This window comes from Cnephaeus nilssonii (genome assembly GCF_951640355.1).
Source record: "Cnephaeus nilssonii genome assembly, chromosome: 11".
Taxonomy (NCBI): domain Eukaryota; kingdom Metazoa; phylum Chordata; class Mammalia; order Chiroptera; family Vespertilionidae; genus Cnephaeus; species Cnephaeus nilssonii.
The window spans coordinates 67,469,415-67,488,161 of record NC_137082.1 but is presented as its reverse complement, the minus strand read 5'-3'; the positions used below and the strand labels follow the sequence as shown (position 1 = coordinate 67,488,161).

General features: G+C 42.3%; 1 protein-coding gene across 3 annotated transcripts in view; it reads left to right on the top strand.

Moving 5' to 3' along the window:
* NCOA3 (nuclear receptor coactivator 3) overlaps positions 1–18,747 on the top strand; it is a 101,426-nt gene that overhangs the window by 53,617 nt on the left and 29,062 nt on the right. For all 3 annotated transcript variants that reach the window (XM_079784543.1, XM_079784541.1, XM_079784542.1), the window contains exon 3: positions 18,499–18,603. In XM_079784543.1, coding sequence (XP_079640669.1) covers positions 18,518–18,603 — 86 coding nt within the window. In that variant the 5' untranslated portion in view covers positions 18,499–18,517. The remainder of the gene's footprint in view (positions 1–18,498; positions 18,604–18,747) is intronic.

The following is an 18,747-nucleotide window of genomic DNA, read 5'->3' as shown; positions in this document are numbered from 1 at the left end:
TGGGCGGGTTATATGGTTTTTAATTCTTTAAGCAACTTTGTTAAGGTGATGGCATATCCATTTTAGAGAATGAGAAATTGAAGTTCAGAAAATTAAAATTTGTTAATATTATGCTGGGGTTTATATAAACTCTTTCTTTTCCCTTCTTTACTTCATTGTGCTGCAATGGTTTCATCAGTTTTCTAATCCACTTTACTCTGTGTGTGTTGTTATAGTCTAGGAATTAATGCTATTGAGTTTTGGTTCCGGATATGGGTTTAAGTATCTCATGCTAACCAAATTTATCCAGAATTTGGATATCTGATGCTCAGCTAATGGGCAATATTATCTTTTTTTATACTTTATAATATCTGAAGGTTTATAATTCATTCTTTTCACAATCACTTATTTTGTTTCTGTTCATCTATTTTTTCATACTTGTCAGTTCTTTATCTCATTAAGAATCAAACATTTATTTTAAACTTCTTTCCAGTTCATTTTATTGGGTGGTGAGTTTATCTTCAGGTATTGATGAATTTCTTGGCCATCTTTCTTAGTTCTGTTTTCAAGTACACTTGAGAATTTTAGTTTACAATTTACATCTTGAGTGGGAAATGTATTTTTCTTCTTTTGGTGCCCTTCATGTATGCCACTCTCCCTGCCCCTGGCACTCCTAGCTCTATTTTTAAAAAAAATATATTTGTATTGATTTCAGAGAGGAAGAGAAAGAGAGAGAGATAGAAACATCAATGATGAGATAGAATCATTGATCGGCTGCCTCCTGCACGCCCCTTACTGGGAATCGAGTCCGAAACTCGGGCACGTGACCTTCACCGTAATTGAACCCAGGACCCTTTAGTTCGCAGGTCAACGCTCTATGCATTGAGCCAAACCAGGTAGGGTATAACTGTTTTTTTTAAAAGTATGTTTTAATTGATTTTTAGATAGAGAAGAAGGGAGAGGAATAGAGAAATAGAAACATCGATGAGAGAGACGCATTGATTGGCTGTCTCCTGCACTGACCCCCTACTGGAATTGAGCCTGAAACTGGTGGTTCCATGGAGTCATCAGTTCATTACCTTGTGTTTGCTCAGTTTTGGTCCAAAGATATATTTGTGATATTTGAGCATGGTTGTGTCTTTCTAAATTAATAAAAAGTATTTTGTCATTATTGTATATGGAGCAAGGGGGAAAAGTGTGTTTGGTTGAAAGAAATAATCCACTAAGTAATTTTATCAGGAATATCTTTGTTCTCTCAATCTCACAACATGACATAGTTATACAGATGGTTCCCTACTTACAGTGGTTTGATTTAAGATTTTTGATGATGCGAAAGCGATACACATTCAGTAGAAATGTACTTTGAATTTTGATTTTTCATTTTTCTGGACTTGTGATATGTATGGTAGGATACTCTCTTGTGATGCTGGCCAGCAGCAGCAAGCCTCAGCTCCCACAAGGGTACACAACCCATACTCTACAGTGTTTTGTTAGATGATTGTGCTCAACAGTAGACTAATTAATGTAGGTGTTCTGAGCATGTTTAAGGTAGGCCATGCTAAGCTATGATGTTAAGTAGGTTAGGTGTACTAAATGCATTTTTTACTTTAAATATTTTCAACTTTTAATGGGGTTATTTCAGTTTATGATGGGTTTATTGGGATGTAACCCCACTGTAAGTTGATGAGCTTCTGTATAGGTCTACTGATAGTGGATACTGAAATATTTATTAAATCAATGTGGAGGATCTTGGAGAAACCATTGCATTTTCAAACCCTGAACCCCAACATTAATTTAGTTCAGTGATTCTCAAAGTGTGGTTGATGGACCCTTGGGAGTCCCTGAGAACCTTTTGTGGGGTCCACACAGTTCAAACTGTTTTTATAGTATATGTTATTTGCCATTCTCATCCTGCTGATGTTTGTACTGATGGTGCAAAAGCAGTTGTGCATAAAGCTGCTGGCACTTTAGCATGGACCAAGGCAGTGGCACCACCAGACTGTACTAGTAGTCATACGTTCTTCACTGCCATGCACTCATAGTTAAAGAAACACCCCCTCCCCCCATTTCCCACTCAGGATTGTCCTTGATAAAGCAGCAAAATTGCTCATTTTTCATTAAGTCTTCCATTTTGAGTACTATATTTTAAATATTCTGTCTAGTGAGAATGGAAAACATGTGGAAAGCACTTCTACTTAGGTTGTCTTGGGGAAAAGCACTTGGGCAATTGGCTTTTGTACTGAATTGGCCACTTTCTTCATGGAATACCATTTTTACTTGAAAGAACAACTGAAAAACTATGGTTATTGAAACTTGGGTTTTGCTGACAGTTTCTTAAAAATGAGCAAGGTGAACCTAGGTCTTCAAGGAAAACATCTGACGTGTTGATAGTGATAAATTTGAGTTTCAAGTAAAAATTGTTGGTAAATTTGAATCTGCCACTATGAGTGTAACATCTTCTCAGTACTCAAAGAACTTTTAGGATGAGATGGGTGGTGATATTAATGTGGAGTTTTTGATAATGTATAATGAAAATATCAGTATTTGAAAATCTGTTTCATCGAACCAGTATTATCCAGATGACAATGATGTTATAAAATCATGCATGGGTTAAAGATTTGTTCAGAGTGCAAGGGAGGTCATTATATTTTAATGTTACAGCATGAAAGCTCATTGATATGGTTGCAACTAACCTTTAAGAAAGTACCACTTGTTAGCCCTGGCTGGGTAGCTCTGTTGGTTGAAGCGTCATCTGTGTACACCAAAGTTTCAGGTTCAGTCTCCAGTTAGGGCACATATAAGAATAAGTAGAACAACAAAATATCGCTGTTTTTCTCTCTCTGTCTTTCTCTCCCTTCCTCTATGTCTCTAGAGTTAATCTAATCTAATAAAAGGGTAATATGCAAATTAATCATCACTCAGTCACAAAGATGGTGGCGCCCATAGTGTCCTGCGCCCCGGCTGCGGAGGGAGGGAGGGCGCCTGGGTAGGCAGCATGCTCCCAGCCCAGCAGACACAATGCAGGGCTGGGGGCGTGCTCTGGCGGCCTCCGCGCGGCTTGGAGCACACCCCCACCCCAGCTGACCGCAGGGTCCAGGTTCAGTTCTGATCAAGGTCATGTACCTAGGTTGCAGGCTCCTCCCTGGCTGGGGCCCAGGTCAGGGCTCATGCAGGAGGCAACCAATTGAAGTGTCCCTCTCACATTGATGTTTCTCTCTGTCTTTCCCTCTCTCTTCCAAGCTCTCTAAAAATCAATGGAAACATATCCTCAGGTGAGGATAAAAAAAAAAAAAAGGAAGAAATGTCATATCCTATGGAAGAGACACATCTTGAAAATGCCTAAAGAAAGTTGTCATTTTTTCGTGGTGAAGGGATTGGAGTCCATGTTGATGAAAATACCTTGGTGGCTGCGGCGGCTGGCAGTGGCAGCAGCAGTGGGTGATGAGGCTGACGCCTTCCCCTGATCAGCCCACAGAGGGAGGCCAGACTTCGGCTTAGGCCTATTCACCCTGGGGAGCAGGCCTAAGCCGTCAGTAGGACATCCCCTGAGGGCTGTGAGAGGGGGCAGGCTGTGAGAGGCGGCAGGCTGGGCTGAGGGATCCCCCCCCCCCCCACAGTGCATAAATTTCATGCACCGGGCCTCTAGTAAATAAATAACAATTAAAAAGCAAAGTCCCGCCCAGCTGGCATGGTTCAGTGGTTGAGCATTGACCTATGAACCAGGAGGCCACGGTTCAATTCGTGGTCAGGCCACATGCCCAGGTTGCGGGCTTGATCCCCAGTGTGGGACATGCAGGAGGCAAACTGATCAATGATTCTTTCTCATCATTGATGTTTCCATCTCTCCTTCAACCTTCCTCTTTGAAATCAATAAAAAACATTTAAAAAAAAGCGAAGTACCACTTGTCAAGTTTTAGTATAATATCAAGGAAAGTTACCTCTTAATTATTTGTAAAAGACTATTGATATAGTCCTTCCTTTTACAAATACATGTTTCTTTTAGGCTGGATTTCCTTTTTAGTTTTAACCAAAATAACATACTGCAACAGATGGAGTGGAGAAATAGATAAGAAAATCCAGCTATCCCTAAGTCAGACAAAGGAGTTGCAAAAATGTAAAGCAGTGTCACCTCTTTCTTGGAATTGTTTTATTTCAAAAAAGTTATTTTTCATAAAATTTTTAACATGGGCTTAAAAAATGAATTAGTATTTCAAATGTTTCTAAGTTTTAATGTATAATATGGTAAATACTGATAGATATAACGCAAATAACAAAAGCTTTTTGGGGCTCTAAATTTTTAAGAGGTAAAGGAATCCTGATACCAAAAAGGTTGAGAAGCACTGAACTAATTTGGTTGGAACTCTAGAAGTATTTGACATAAACCTTTCACCTTGCTGTATGTATTTGTTACCAGTAGCACATCTAGTTCCTGCTATACAGCAGTCTGTTCTGTCCTGCTTACACACGAAGGGCACCTGAGCAAACCAGTAAAGCTTGGCCAGTCTCAAGGACATGTTGTTGTCCTTAACCTGAATGTCTCTCTTTTAGTAGTAAGAACCAAATTGACTGCAGAAGGTTAGGACTTTTAACAACTATCATGTATAATGTGTATTCTGTCAGCACTCAGTTCCTGCTTTTGAATTACAGATCAGGCATTAATTTTTAGTGGAGACCTTTTATAGCACACAAACACATTTTGTGATTCTATACTTAACTAGATCAACGGTTTTCAACCAGTGTGTTGCAAAAAAATTTAAAAAACTGTTTTTAGTTAGGGGAACTGACCTCTTTTTTCTTAGATTTCAAATAAAAAAGGACAACAGCCAATACAGCAATGGCTGTCTGGTGTGAATGCCCTGACTTGAACCATAAATATAAAGGTCATATAAAAGAATTTCATGTTATTGGTCATGTTGCATAATAATGTTGCATTTAATTGGTTAATTCTTGGTACCAGAAATCCTTTTATGCCTGGTTTTTAAAAAAGTCACTTTGGAGTCAAAAGGGTAGGTAATTACTATTTTTTTTTCTTTTTGGTAAATGAATAAAAATTATACCTATTTTTTGTCAGATTGGCAAAAAATAGAATATTTTTTTTTGGAGTGCTGCAGAATTTTAATTAGTTTATGTGTGCATGAGATGAAAAAGGTTGAAAATCACTGTACTAGATTATTGATCCCGACACTGGATCATCAGCTAATTGAAGGCAAAACACCTTGTCTGTTTTGATCAGCAGTTCATCCCAAGTATATGGCATAGGGAATTCGATCTCCTTTGTCTATGTAGACAACACTCAATACGTTGAATAGTGACCACTCCTTTTTATATTTTTTTGTTAATCCTCACCCAAAAATACTTTTTCCATTGATTTTTTTTTTTTTTAAGAGAGAGAATGGGAGGAGGAGATACAGAAAGAGATAAACAGATTTCACTTTGCAGCTAACCTTTAAGATGGGAGAGAGGGACACCTTTGACTGTACATGCCCTGGTTGGGCTGGGGATCAAGCCTGCAATCAAGGCATGTGCCCTTGACCTCAATTGAATCCTCCATCCTTCAGCCAGCAAGTGGACGCTATAACCATTAAGCAAAACTGGCTAGGGCTAACCATTCTTTTTTTTAAGTAAATACGTTTTTATTGATTTCAGAGAAGAAGGGTGAGGGATAGAGAGAGAGAAACCTCAGTGATGAGAGAGAGTCATTGATTGGCTGCCTCCTGCACACCCCACACTGGGGATTAAGTCTGTAACCTGGGCATGTGCCCTGACCAGGAATCAAAGTGTTCATAGGGATTGGGCCTAAATTGGCAGTTGGACATCATTCTCGCAATCTGGGACTGCTGGCTCCTAACCGCTCACCTGCCTGCCTGCCTGATCGCCCCTAACTGCCCTACCCTGCTGGCCTGATCTCGCCCCCAACTGTCCTCCCCTGCCAGCCTGATCTTGCCCCCAACTGCCCTCCCCTGCTGGCCTGATCTCGCCCCCAACTGCCCTCCCCTGCAGGCCTGATCTTGCCCCCAATGGCCTTCCCCTGCCAGCCTGATCTCGCCCCAAACTGCCCTCCCCTGCCTGCCTGATCTTGACCCCAACTGCCTTAAAACCCCTCTTCAGTCCCCACTTTAGGTTCTGCCTTTGCAGTTCACCCAGTTTAGGTTCTGATTGGTCGGTTTCTATGCCAGTCAGCGTCAAAAGCTCTGCCTCCTAGGAAGCCATTGGCTCCTCACAGTTCACCCAGATTTGGTTCTGATTGGTCGGTTTCTGTGCCAGTCAGCGTCTCTGGGCCTATCTCCAGGCCTGATCAGAGAGGTGGGGCTGATCAGCAGCCCCCGCAGAGGCCTGGAGAGAAAGAGTCAAAAGTTGATCAACAGCTGCCACGGAGGCTATGGATCAGACCCTTCTTCTCTCTTCAGACCTCTCTCCCAGCCTGATCCGCAGGCCCTCAGCAGTCAGTGCTGGGTCGACACGGCAACCCAGCACAGACTGCAGGACTGACTTCTGGTGTTTGGTCGAGCCTTCGATCCTTATGGTCACTGCTTTTTATATATATATATATATATGTGTGTGTGTATCTATCTATCTATCTATCTATCTATCTATCTATCTATATCTATCTATCTATCTATATCTATATCTATATCTATATCTATATCTATATCTATATCTATATCTATATCTATATCTATATCTAATTGACATACTAAGTTTAAGGTATGCAGCATGATGGTTTGATTTACATACATTGTGAAATGATTACCACAGTGGATTCAGTTAACATCCATCATCTCATATGGATATAATAAAAAGGAAAAGGAGAAAAAAAATTTTTTTTCCTTGTGATGAGAACTCTTAGGATTTACTCTCTTAACAGCTTTCCTATATATCATATATTAGTGTTAACTGTAGTCATCATATTGTACATTACATTCCTGGTAATTAGTGACCACTCTTAAGACACTTGCTGAAGTGGGTTTTGATTTTAGTCAGTTTAGTTGTATGAATGATTTTACAAGAGTTCATTATTAAAATTTTGCCCCAAATATTCTCTAGCAATGAGGTGCCCCCGCTTCATTTCCTAAGACATGCATTGGCAGGTTTTATGAAGTTTAGAAAGAAGCTCTTTAAAGTCATGAATCATGAAACTGATCTATAAACAGCAACAACAACAAAAAACCCAAGCTATGTTTTATTTTAAATTACTTGAGTGATGCTCTTTTTGTCCTTTTTCTCATATTTTATATTCTTGCTGTTGAAAATTTCTTCCTTGGAACAATCTTGACTTAGAGGCACAGTTTTTTTTCCCCTTGCTCCAGATGGTATATAGTAGCTATATTTTGAAGGGGACTAGGAAGGCAGTTGAGGTTATTGTTCAGTTTAGACTTTGATACTTTTTAACATTTCTACCAGTGCTACCCCACTCTCCAACATGTAAGTGATGTTAAGAGTGCTTTAAAATTTTCTTTTTGGACTTTGACATACATGTTCTCATATTATTGTCATCCTGAAATCAATAATGACTTTTGGAGATTTATTTGAAGAGAGAAATTCTGTTTGTAGGCATGTAACTTCTAGAGATATAGAGACATTATTTTAAAAAAGCATTCTTTTGAATTTAAAGTTATTTAGGAGTGGAACAAGATGTGAGGTCAGAAAAAGAACACACCCACACCCCACACCACCCCTTCCGCCCCCCCCAGCAAGGACTGAGCCACAGACCAACCTGTAGTAATGATGATGATCCATCCAGGAAGTCTTATGAATCTGACTTGCCATGCTGTGTTGCTAGAGTTAGAAACCATCGGCTTTAACCCATTTGCTTTTAGAGAAGGAACTCTGTTTTTCCTTTGATACATCTTACTCTTTCTCTTCTACCCTCAGTATCTTTTCTTTTTGAAAAATTAATTCAATGTGCTTTATTGGCTATGAATTTCCACATGGTTAATTTTTGTAGTATTAGTGTCACAAGTAAACCTGTAGCTTCTTTATGTTTTTGATGTGGGTGGACAGGGCTAATTTCAATAATGTAGGGGGATAGTGTTGGTACTTTTAAGTTTCTTACTCTGCAAGTCCTCCAATATAGGAATAGCTGTTTTGCTATCAACCCATGGTTACCATTCCCTGTGTCATTCATTGCTTGCTTAGTGCCACTTTCTTTAGCAGTTCTGCTGCTCTCTGCCATTTGGTTACCAGGTGGCTAATGTTGATAGCTCTTAAGTTTTAAAATTTCTTCTAATACCTTCCTCTTCTGAGGCAGATAGAAAGAATGGATTAGGAGAGAATGGGTCACATGTTCTGGTCATCTCTCCTTTACATCTTTATTGCTTATTAATTATGTATGTATCTTATTTTATTTCTGCTCTGTGCATACACACCCCTAACTCCTCACTGCTTATCTTAATTTAGTACTTTACCACTTACCTCAAAGGGGCTAAAAACTTGGTTTTCTCGTCTTTCTCTTCTGCTTATATTTTCATTATGTGTCAAGGGACAACCTTATGTATAAATAGTACTTTTGATATAGAGAAACTTATGTCTGTCAAAGAAAAATTAAACCACAAATCTAGATGTAAAAAGAGATAAATAAAAAAGAAACATTGTGTACTTTCCCTAGTACCTTTGAAGGTGTTTGGATGTCCTCTTCAAAATCTTCTAAAGGGTGCTACTTATTCTTTATACCTTTTTATCTTAAGAATACAGATATCTATGACATGGACTGGTATTTTCATTCATTTTTTTATTGTACTTTATTGACTTTTTACAGAGAGGAAGGGAGAGGGATAGAGAGTCAGAAACATCGATGAGAGAGAAACATCGATTCAGCTGCCTCCTGCACACTCCCTACTGGGGATGTGCCCGCAACCAAGGTACATGCCCTTGACCAGGATCGAACCTGGGACCCTTCAGTCCGAAGGCCAACGCTCTATCCACTGAGCCAAACCGGCTAGGGCTGGACTAGTATTTTCATGGCATTATGTTAGCTACTGGCTACAGCTCACTACACTATTTCAGTGGGAAGTTATTTTGAATTCCAGTCAGCTATTTGTATGTTGAGGTTAGCCTGCACAGTCCTGGCTAATTTATTTGTCTGAATCTTTTTAATTTGTTGCCATATGGGATATTCATAGCTATTTGTTTTTCAAATGAGAGCAAAACTAGTGTTGCTGAGCATACATCTTTTTCTTGGTATTTTGTACCTCTGAGGGATCACCGTTATTCCCTATGCTTGCTTTGCATTTTTATCCTTACAATATACACATGGTATGTGAGGTGTGATTAGCCCCAGTTTTTTACAGTTGATAAGCTTTTTACAGGTGACAGAAGTTTACCTTTTAGTGAAATTGAGATTCATCTCTCAAGTTTGATTCCAATAAATCCCCATTGTCTTTTTATTGTATCACTAGAGGCCCAGTGCTCACGAAATTGTGCGCAGTTAGGGTCTCTAGGCTTAGCCTGGCCTCTGTTGCTGGCCTTTGCCGCCCTGTAATGCTACGTGAAGCTCCCCACCCCGGGATGCTCCATGATGCTCGAGGCCCCTTGACTGCTCCGCGAGGCTCCCCCCGCCCTGCCACTGCTCCGTAAGGCTCCCCCCGCCCTGCCACTGCTCCGCGAGGCTCCCCCCACCCTGCCACTGCTCCGCGAGGCTCCCCCTACCCTGCCACTGCTCCGCGAGGCTCCCCCTACCCTGCCACTGCTCCGCGAGGCTCCCCCTACCCTGCCACTGCTCCGTGAGGCTCCTCCCGCCCCGCCACTGCTCCGTGAGGCTCCCCCTACCCCGCCACTGCTCCGCGAGGCTCCCCCTACCCTGCCACTGCTCCGCGAGGCTCCCCCTACCCTGCCACTGCTCCGCGAGGCTCCCCCTACCCTGCCACTGCTCCGCGAGGCTCCCCCTACCCTGCCACTGCTCCGCGAGGCTCCCCCTACCCTGCCACTGCTCCGCGAGGCTCCCCCTACCCCGCCACTGCTCCGCGAGGCTCCCCCTACCCCGCCACTGCTCCGTGAGGCTCCCCCCACCCCGCCACTGCTCCGCGAGGCTCCCCCCACCCCGCCACTGCTCCGCGAGGCTCCCCCTACCCTGCCACTGCTCCGTGAGGCTCCCCCTACCCCGCCACTGCTCCGTGAGGCTCCCCCCACCCCGCCACTGCTCCGTGAGGCTCCTGCCACTGCTCCGCGAGGCTCCTCCCGCCCTGCCACTGCTCCGTGAGGCTCCCCCCCACCCCACCACTGCTCCGCGAGGCTCCCCCCGCCCTGCCACTGCTCCGTGAGGCTCCCCCCCACCCCACCACTACTCCACGAGGCTCCTCCCGCACCGCCACTGCTCTGTGAAACCCCCCGCCCTATGACTGCTCCGTGAGGCTCCCCTCTGCCCCGCGACTGCTCCACGAAACTCCCCTCTGCCCCGCGACTGCTCCACGAAACTCCCCTCTGCCCCGCGACTGCTCCACGAAACTCCTCTCTGCCCCGCGACTGCTCCACAAAACTCCCCCCGCCCTGCGACTGCTCCATGAGCCTCCCCCACCCCTCGACTGCTCTGTGAAACTCTCCCTGCCCCATGACTGCTCCATGAGGCTCCCCCTACCCCTCGACTGCTTCGCGAAGCTTGCTATCCCGCGAAACTCGCTGCTGGACGCTCTGTGAAACTCCCCCCCCACCCCCACCCCCACCCCGTGACTGCTCTTCCAAACTCACTGCCGCCCGGTGACTGCTCCACTAAGCTTGCTGCTGCCCCGCCAAGCAACCCGTCACTGCCGCTCAACAGTTCCCAGTCCCACCCGCCGCCATCCCCCTTCCCCCATGGTGAGCAGCTGGGGGGCCGGGGGGAAGGAGGGGACCGAGAGGTGCTCCATGCACTTAATGGTGACCGGTCGTCCATTTGGTTGTGACAGCACCTGGCTCTTTATATATTAGGATAGTACATCAGCTGAAGGATTCAAATCCTTGAGTTTTATTTTGATAGCTCGAAGCTACTATATTTTTTTGGAATGGGAATACCCAAGTGAAAATTACATGTTAGGAAGAAGCAAATATGTTCTACAAAGGGTTTCCCCTCTCTCTCCCCAAATGAATCTTCTTTGTATTTTAGGAAGAATATAGAATAGGTCAGAAGTACAGCTAATAAGATGGGAAGGAGAAGTGGAAAGGGAGTTAGAAAAAGGAACAAGGAGGACTGGTGGTAGTTGTAAAAAAGAAAGAGGAAGGAGTTTGTAATAAAAGTATCATACAAGTTTTTATAATGGTTCAGAGTTTATATGAAGAAAGGGGAGACAGAAAAGTGAAGAGGAGGAGGGTGTGATGTTATAAGTATGAAAAGTGCTTAAGATAAAGAAGGGAAAACTTCTAATTGGGAGAGTTGGGATTGCTTTAACCAGAGGTGACAGTTAAGCTTGATCTTGAAGGATGCGTTAGGAGTATTCTAGATAGAAGAGGGATGAAGGGGAGATATAAAGAGAAATTAGACTTAAGGTTAAAAACAGAATAGGAAATATTTCAGTGATAACTCTTGGTCAGAATTCTCTCTTAGCATAGGTCATTTGGGTGGCTGCTGATAGTGGTGACGATGAAGAGGAAGCATGACTGATGGTTTGTTGTTTAGAATGGAGCCAGAATCAGGTTGATGAAGTGTAAGTTTAGCTATGTTCTTATGTATGAACTAGAGGCCCGATGCACAAAATTCGTGCAAGGTTAGACCTTTGTGGCCCTGACTGCCAGGGCCCTTGCGGCCCCAGCTGTCTCATGGCCCCGCCCCCCGCCAGCTCCCGCCTTGACCTGGTGCTGCCTGTGTCTGCCGCCACACTCCCCCGGTTTTCTGGTTTTGCGGAGCTCCCTGATCAGTTGCCCCACAGAGTGTGGCCTGGGCCTCGATCGCCCCCTGACTGGTGGCCTGGGTCTCCCTCTTTGGGGCAATCGTGGAGTCCCCCAATTGATCGCCCTGGTGGCCTGGGCTTCCCTCTGCGGGGCAATCGTGGGGCGATGGTGGGCCCCCAGATCAATAGCATCGCACCCGCCTTGGCTGGCCTGGCGCCAGTGCGTGTCATAGTGTGGTTGGATGGTCATTCAGTCGATTTGCATGTTACGCTTTTATGATTACTAGAGGCCTGGTGCACGAAATTCGTGCCCGGGGGTGCGGGGGGCCCCCCCTCAGCCCAGCCTGCACCCTCTCCAATCTGGGACCCCTCAAGGGATGTCCGACTGCCTGTTTAAATGGGCAGTCGGACATCCCTCTCACAATCCAGGACTGCTGGCTCCCAACTGCTCGCCTGCCTGCCTTCCTGATTGCCCCTAACTGCTTCTGCCTGCCAGCCTGATCACCCCCTAACCACTCCGCTGCCAGCCTGATTGATGCCTAACTGCTCCCCTGCCAGCCTGTTTGTCCCCAACTTCCCTTCTCTGCTGGCCTGGTCACCCCTAACTGCCCTCCCCTGCAGGGTTGATAGCCCCCAACTGCCCTCTCTTGCAGGCCTGGTTCCTCCCAACTGCTCTCCACTGCAGGCCTGGGTCCCCCCCATCTGCCCTTCTCTGCATGCCTGGTCACCCCCAACTTCCCTCCTCTGCCAGCCTGGTCCCTCCCAACTGCCCTCCCCTGCTGGCCATCTTGTGGTGGCCATCTTGTGTCCACATGGGGGCAGGATCTTTGACCACATGGGGCAGCAATCTTGTGTGTTGGAGTGATGGTCAATCTGCATATTATTCTTTTATTAGATAGGATAGAGGCCTGGTGCACGGGTGGGGTCTGGCTGGTTTGCCCTGAAGGATGTCCCGGATCAGGGTGGGGGTTCCCTTGGGGTGTGGGGCGGCCTGGGCGAGGGGCCTGTGGTGGTTTGCAGGCCGGCCACGCCCCCTGGCAATGCAAGCAGAGGCCCTGGTATCTGGGGTTTATGTATCTTCTACAATTGAAACTTCGTAGCCTGGAGCGGAGCCAAGCCTTCTGCTTGCTCGGTGGCAGCAGCCATTTCTGTTGAAATTTATAATTGAAACTTTGTAGCCTTAAGCGGAGGCCTGAGCCGGCCAGGGTGTGTGGAAAGCTTGGCTTCCTCCATTGCCGGGGGCAACCCTCGCCTCCCGCTCTTTCCAGCTCCGTGGCTGCCGCCATTTCTGTTTGGATTTGTTTACCTTCTATAATTGAAACTTTCTAGCCTAGAGTGGAGGCCTAGGCTGGCAAGGGCAGGCAGAAAGCTTGGCTTCCTCCATTGCCTGGGAAACCCAAGCCTCCCTCCTGCTCTCTGTGGCTGTAGCCATCTTGGTTGGGTTTATTTGCATATTTGATCCTGATTGGCTGGTGGGTGTGGCTTGTGGGTGTAGCGGAGGTATGGTAAATTTGCATATTACTCTTTTATTAGATAGGATAGATAGATCCAGTGCATTAAATTGTAGGAGTCAGTGTAACTAAAACAACTAAGGAATTACCCCACTATTTAGTATGCTGTCAGGAGAGGGTAATATGATTTAGATGGAATTGGCTTGTTTAACTCTTTCTGTACAATGTATATTTGTGAACCTCAACTTTGTTGCTTATGTAGAGGTTGAAAAGTCTCTTGGCAACCAGCTTCCAGTTGCATCCAACACCTGCCTTGGCTAATTGGTATGCCCAGTTCTGGTATTAGAGCCTCTGAGGAGTTTGTGTTTGAGTTGACTTCATCAAATTTAAACTGGAGCAAAAATGTGAAGGGCCTTTGGGATTGGCCTGTTGATTGAGAATGAAAAGGCAAACATAGAAAGAAGAGGGAATGAAACCTTGTGGATAAAATGACTTAATTTACATTCGAATGCTTTTCAGTTCAACTTACATATTAAAAATAGTATATTTTACTTGGTTGTTCTCTGGTAGCTCCTTTCCATATTTACTGGCATCCTACCTAATAAAATAGTAATATGCAAATTGACCACACCTTCGCTATGCCCGAGCCATGCCCACCAGCCAAAGCCACGCCCACCAGCCAATCAGGGCGAGTATGCAAATTACCCAACAAAGATGGCAATTAATTTGCATACACTGAGAGAGGGAGGAGTGAAGACTAAAGACAACTTAGAAGGAAGAGGGAGGAAAAGTGGAAAGCAAGGTGGCTGCCAGAGGGAAAGCCTGGGTGGGTTGGGGCGGGGCAGAGCGGAGCGGGTGGCAGCAGCCCGCGGGTGCAGGCGGCCGCAGTGGCCACTTGCAGGATTCTTCCTGCAAATGGGCTACTAGTTATAAAATAAAGATAGAGGAAAAGAATTACCAGGTCCTGAGATTATAGTGTTTTCTGACACATGTCTGCACCAAGGTTGTAGACACCATTTATACAGGTTTTTTTTTAAAAAAATTGTAAGCTGGTAGGTTTCCTATCATCTGTGTTCCCATGTACTTTATTACAATGTGTTCATTTGAACACTTACAAAATTATTTTGTAATTGTTTAAATGGTTTCCTCTTCTGCTAGCCTGAGTTCTAGCAGTGTGTGGTGTCATTCATTTCTCTTTCCTGGATCTAAAATGGTTCTGGACATGTGTTTGAGCTGAAATGGATTTAAATTGAAAAAATGGATTGCATTAGGTAGTTTATACTTTATATCACCAAACATAACAGGTTATCAGGAGCAGAACAAAAAGATATTGCCAGTTAGTTTTTTATCTGGAACTTTCCCCCTCTTTTCCTCCCTCCTTGTCTCTTTTCAGCTTTTATTCTCTTTACCAGGGTGGAATTAAAGCATAAAGGTAGGCGATAATCACTGGAAGAGGAAGCTTTCACAGTGGTTCTGTGTGTGGACTTGTCTCTTCCCCTACTACTCCCTGTCCCCCGGAAATACATGGGCTATATTTTGTTCAGTTCTTTCCTCCATGGTACTGGTGCTCTTGGAGCTGCACAACAGATTGAAATAAAACCTTTGATATTTTAGGAAATGTAATCTTGTAGGTTTAAGCCTTTAGATGAACTAGTGGTGACTGCATACTAAAGTGTCTTGAGTAAGCATGCCAATTTGTAACTTGAGTTTTGAGTAGTGCCTTTATATACGGATGTCTCATAAATTTTTTCCCAGAGCAATATTTTCTTCTAATTGACTTGAGCAATATCTGTTTTTACATAGTGTTTCAAGATGTTTTCAAGAAGTCAACTCTACAGTTGTTTGAAAAATTTCCTTAAGTTACTGTGATTCTCAGGAGACACCCAGAAACACTCCCTAAATTAGCATATTAATCATAACCTTGCATAACTCAGGCAAACAAGCCTGACCAATAAACTCAATTACCGGTGGGGATAGTCAGAGAGTTCTGGGCCCCAGCATTTAATCTTATAAAATACAAGAATAAAAATACTTAAGACTATTTTAGGGTATAGTTTGTGATTTTCTGATCTCAAGTTTTTTTTTTGCTGTGTGAGCCACTGACTATTTGTCTCAAGTGGAAATAAGAGTCATGGTTAATATTAGACTACGTCAAAGGACAATTTATCTGGTGACTTGTAGAGTAATGATTAGTTTTCAGGGGCTGGAGGGGAGTAGCAACATTTAGTACCTGTTGAACTTGAGCAGTTCCTTGCCTCTGTCCCTAATACTGCATGCCCTTAACCCTGGATGTAATAATTTCTCAGTATTCTTTCTTATGGGCTGAGAAATTTTCTGGCTAACTGGTTGGAGATAGTGTGATTCAAACAGTATAAAAGGTTTATTTTTTTGGTGGTGGTGATGGGGTTGAGATAAAATGCCCAAGAAACATTTGATACATATTTTGTTGGTTATAAAGTTTGAAGCAATCGCAGTCTCAGTTCTGCCATCCGGTATCTGTGTGTGATCTAGAGAAAAGTTATGTAGCTATTCCCTTATCTGTAAAATGGGAATGATAATACATACCTTGGAGAGTTGCTGTGAGGAATTACATAGAATATGTGATATGCTCAGCACTGTAGCAACAAAAATTGTTCCCTTCCTTTTTCCTTATTAATTTAGAAGAAGTAAAATATTTTTGTTGGTCTATATGCCAATTGAGATTTACTGGGTAACCTATCTCCTCCCCATTTTGTCATGGTAAGGCTTTTCTTAGGCCCCCACAAAATAACTTTTTGCTTGCCTAGTGACATTAGCTTTGTTGATTAATATCTTTTCCTTTTGGACAGGGAGTAAGTGCTTCCTGTATCCTTGTGCATTTGGCTAGTTTGTTGTACACAATCAAGATTTTCCCTCCTGTCTTAACCTCAAATAACTAAAAGGAAAGCTAGTTAATGCTGCTAAGCCATATATAACAACTTCATGGCTTTTGAGCTGATTGACAAGTGTAATTCTTTGCTGCTTTTTAGCCTGAATTAAAGTTTAGGAATGTTTATTTTCTAGCAGTTTGTTTTATTCTATTCATGTCTAAACTTAAACATGTTCCATAGTTTGATTACTATGTATGGAAGGACATACAGTATTTATATGAGAAATTCTGTTCAGTTGCTAAGATTCTTGTTCATTTTAAATCTGATTTATCGTGGATATACTTCTGACTTTTTCCAAATAATATAGACAGGTAAAATTAATTTTTGATAACATTGAAAGTTATTGTAAATGGCTACTATTCTCTACTTGAGGTAATTGCACAGAATATGTTGCCTAACTGTATAGTCGGCCCTCTGTACCTGTGGGTTTTGCATCCAACATAATTTTTGTCTGTGGTTGGGCATCTGTGGATGCAGACTGACTATATGTATTTTTCTATGCTATTTTATATAAGGGACTTGAACATCCATGGATTTTGGTGTCCAAGGGGGTTCTAGAATCAATATCCTGTGGATACTGAGGGATGACTGTAAACTTACTAGTAAAGTGTGTATTGTCATATTCATATATTTAAGTAGTATAGCATAGATTAACTCTTTAGTAGAAACATTTCATACAAGAAAAAATAATTGCAAAAATGGCTCAAAGATCTACATGGTTGAGTTCATATTGAATACACTTTGGGCCTTTAGATTCTGATTCAATGAAAAGTCCACTGTAGTCATTTTCTGTACTGCAGTGTCCGGGGCTTGAAAAGGCTTCTGTGATTGGATTGGATTCTGAGTATGCTTTAAAATCATAGCATTAAGCAACTTTTAATCAAAGTTATTTTCAGTTCTTTTTCACTCCTTTATTGTAACTTAATGTTGTGAGGGGAAAAAACCCACCAAGTTTTTAAAACATCTTAGCTTTTCAGCCTTTATATTTTACTACCAAAATTATAGGTAGAATGAATTTTGTTGATATTTATGTCATATTTAGAGTATCTGTTAAGACAATGGTGTAATCTAGAACTCCTGATTAATGATCAAGTAATTTTGATTTTTAAACTACGTATTTTAAGTCTGATCAGCATCTTGTGTGAAATTTTACATTTTCATTTAATCTCCCTTCTTGGTAGTATTGTGCCACCTAGCGGAAATTTATGTCCTTTAATATATGTCTCAGAATGTAGATAGACTACAAGCTGCATTTTAGCATGTTAAGAAAAAATAGTTTGGAATGTTTGGTTGACTTGGAATTATTTAGAACAATGATTGCTTTCCTAAATAAGAGTTTAGGACAAAAAAAATTCTTAGTAAGTTAAGGTTTATAGATGTCTTAAAATTATGAGCTCCTCAGTGTTAAAATCTTTCTTTTTTCCACAAGAAATGCCCTACATTTATTTTCTTTATTAGTGAAACTTTAATCAAAGCATATTATATTTCCATCAGTTAATATAAAAATAATTTTTGCTTTGTATATCTTATAAAAACCTATTCCCCCCCACCCTTGAGTTTAATTATTGTGTACCTAAGCAGAATGTAGTGGAATTTACATGTTATTTATACAATCTAGGTTTTTTGAAGTAACAGTAGTAAATCACATTGGATGATAAATATTAATGAAATAATCTAAAGAAAAAAATGTGCTACCTTGAAAACAGCCTGATATAATTTAGGCTTTTATCATTGGAACTTTTCTTACCAAATGATAAGATAAGCTCTTATTTGTGCTTACTTGGAAATAAAATTTAGGATTTTATCAATTGAGGAATTGGCGGTCTCTTTATCTTGTTATTAATTATAAAGAAGATGCCTAATTCCTTGTGAGGTGTTCAGTGTACGCATTTTTGGTAGCACTGGAGAAGCATTTCTCTCTTGGGGTTGGGCATTCTGCGTAATCAAACTGGAATATGAACTCTGAGGTTGTCTTCAGTATACTCGTTGATATACTATAAAGAATATCAAGCCCTGGCCAATGTTGCTTAGTTGGTTGGACGTCGTCCCGTGCACCTAAAGGTTGTCAGTTTGATTCTTGGTCAGAGCATATACCTGGGTTGTGAGCTCAATCCCCAGTAGGGAGCGTGCAGGAGGCCGCTGATTGATGTTGCACTCTCACATCAATGTTTCTTTCTCTCCCTCTCCTTTCCTCTCTCTCTAAAAATCAATTTAAAAAAATCTTAAAAAAAAGAATATTGAGAATTATCTAACCAGTTAGGGAAAGTAGTTTTGAATTATATGATGTGCAGTCATTCAAGCATATAATAGCTTTATAGAGTCATGGATATTTTATAACGTTTTTATCTTATTATTCTTTCTTAGTTGCTGATGTATATTCACAATGAGCGGATTAGGAGAAAACTCCTTGGATCCACTGGTCCCTGATTCACGAAAACGCAAATTGCCATGTGATACCCCAGGACAAGGGTAGGCAATTTATATTCTGATGCTTCACCAAGATTTCCTCCCCTACTCTTATTTTTTTGGTTTAAAGATAACATTTCAACTTTTTGTTGTTTACATTCTCTGGTTAGATATTTTTGGTTTTTGTCTTTGCTTTAATACTGTTAT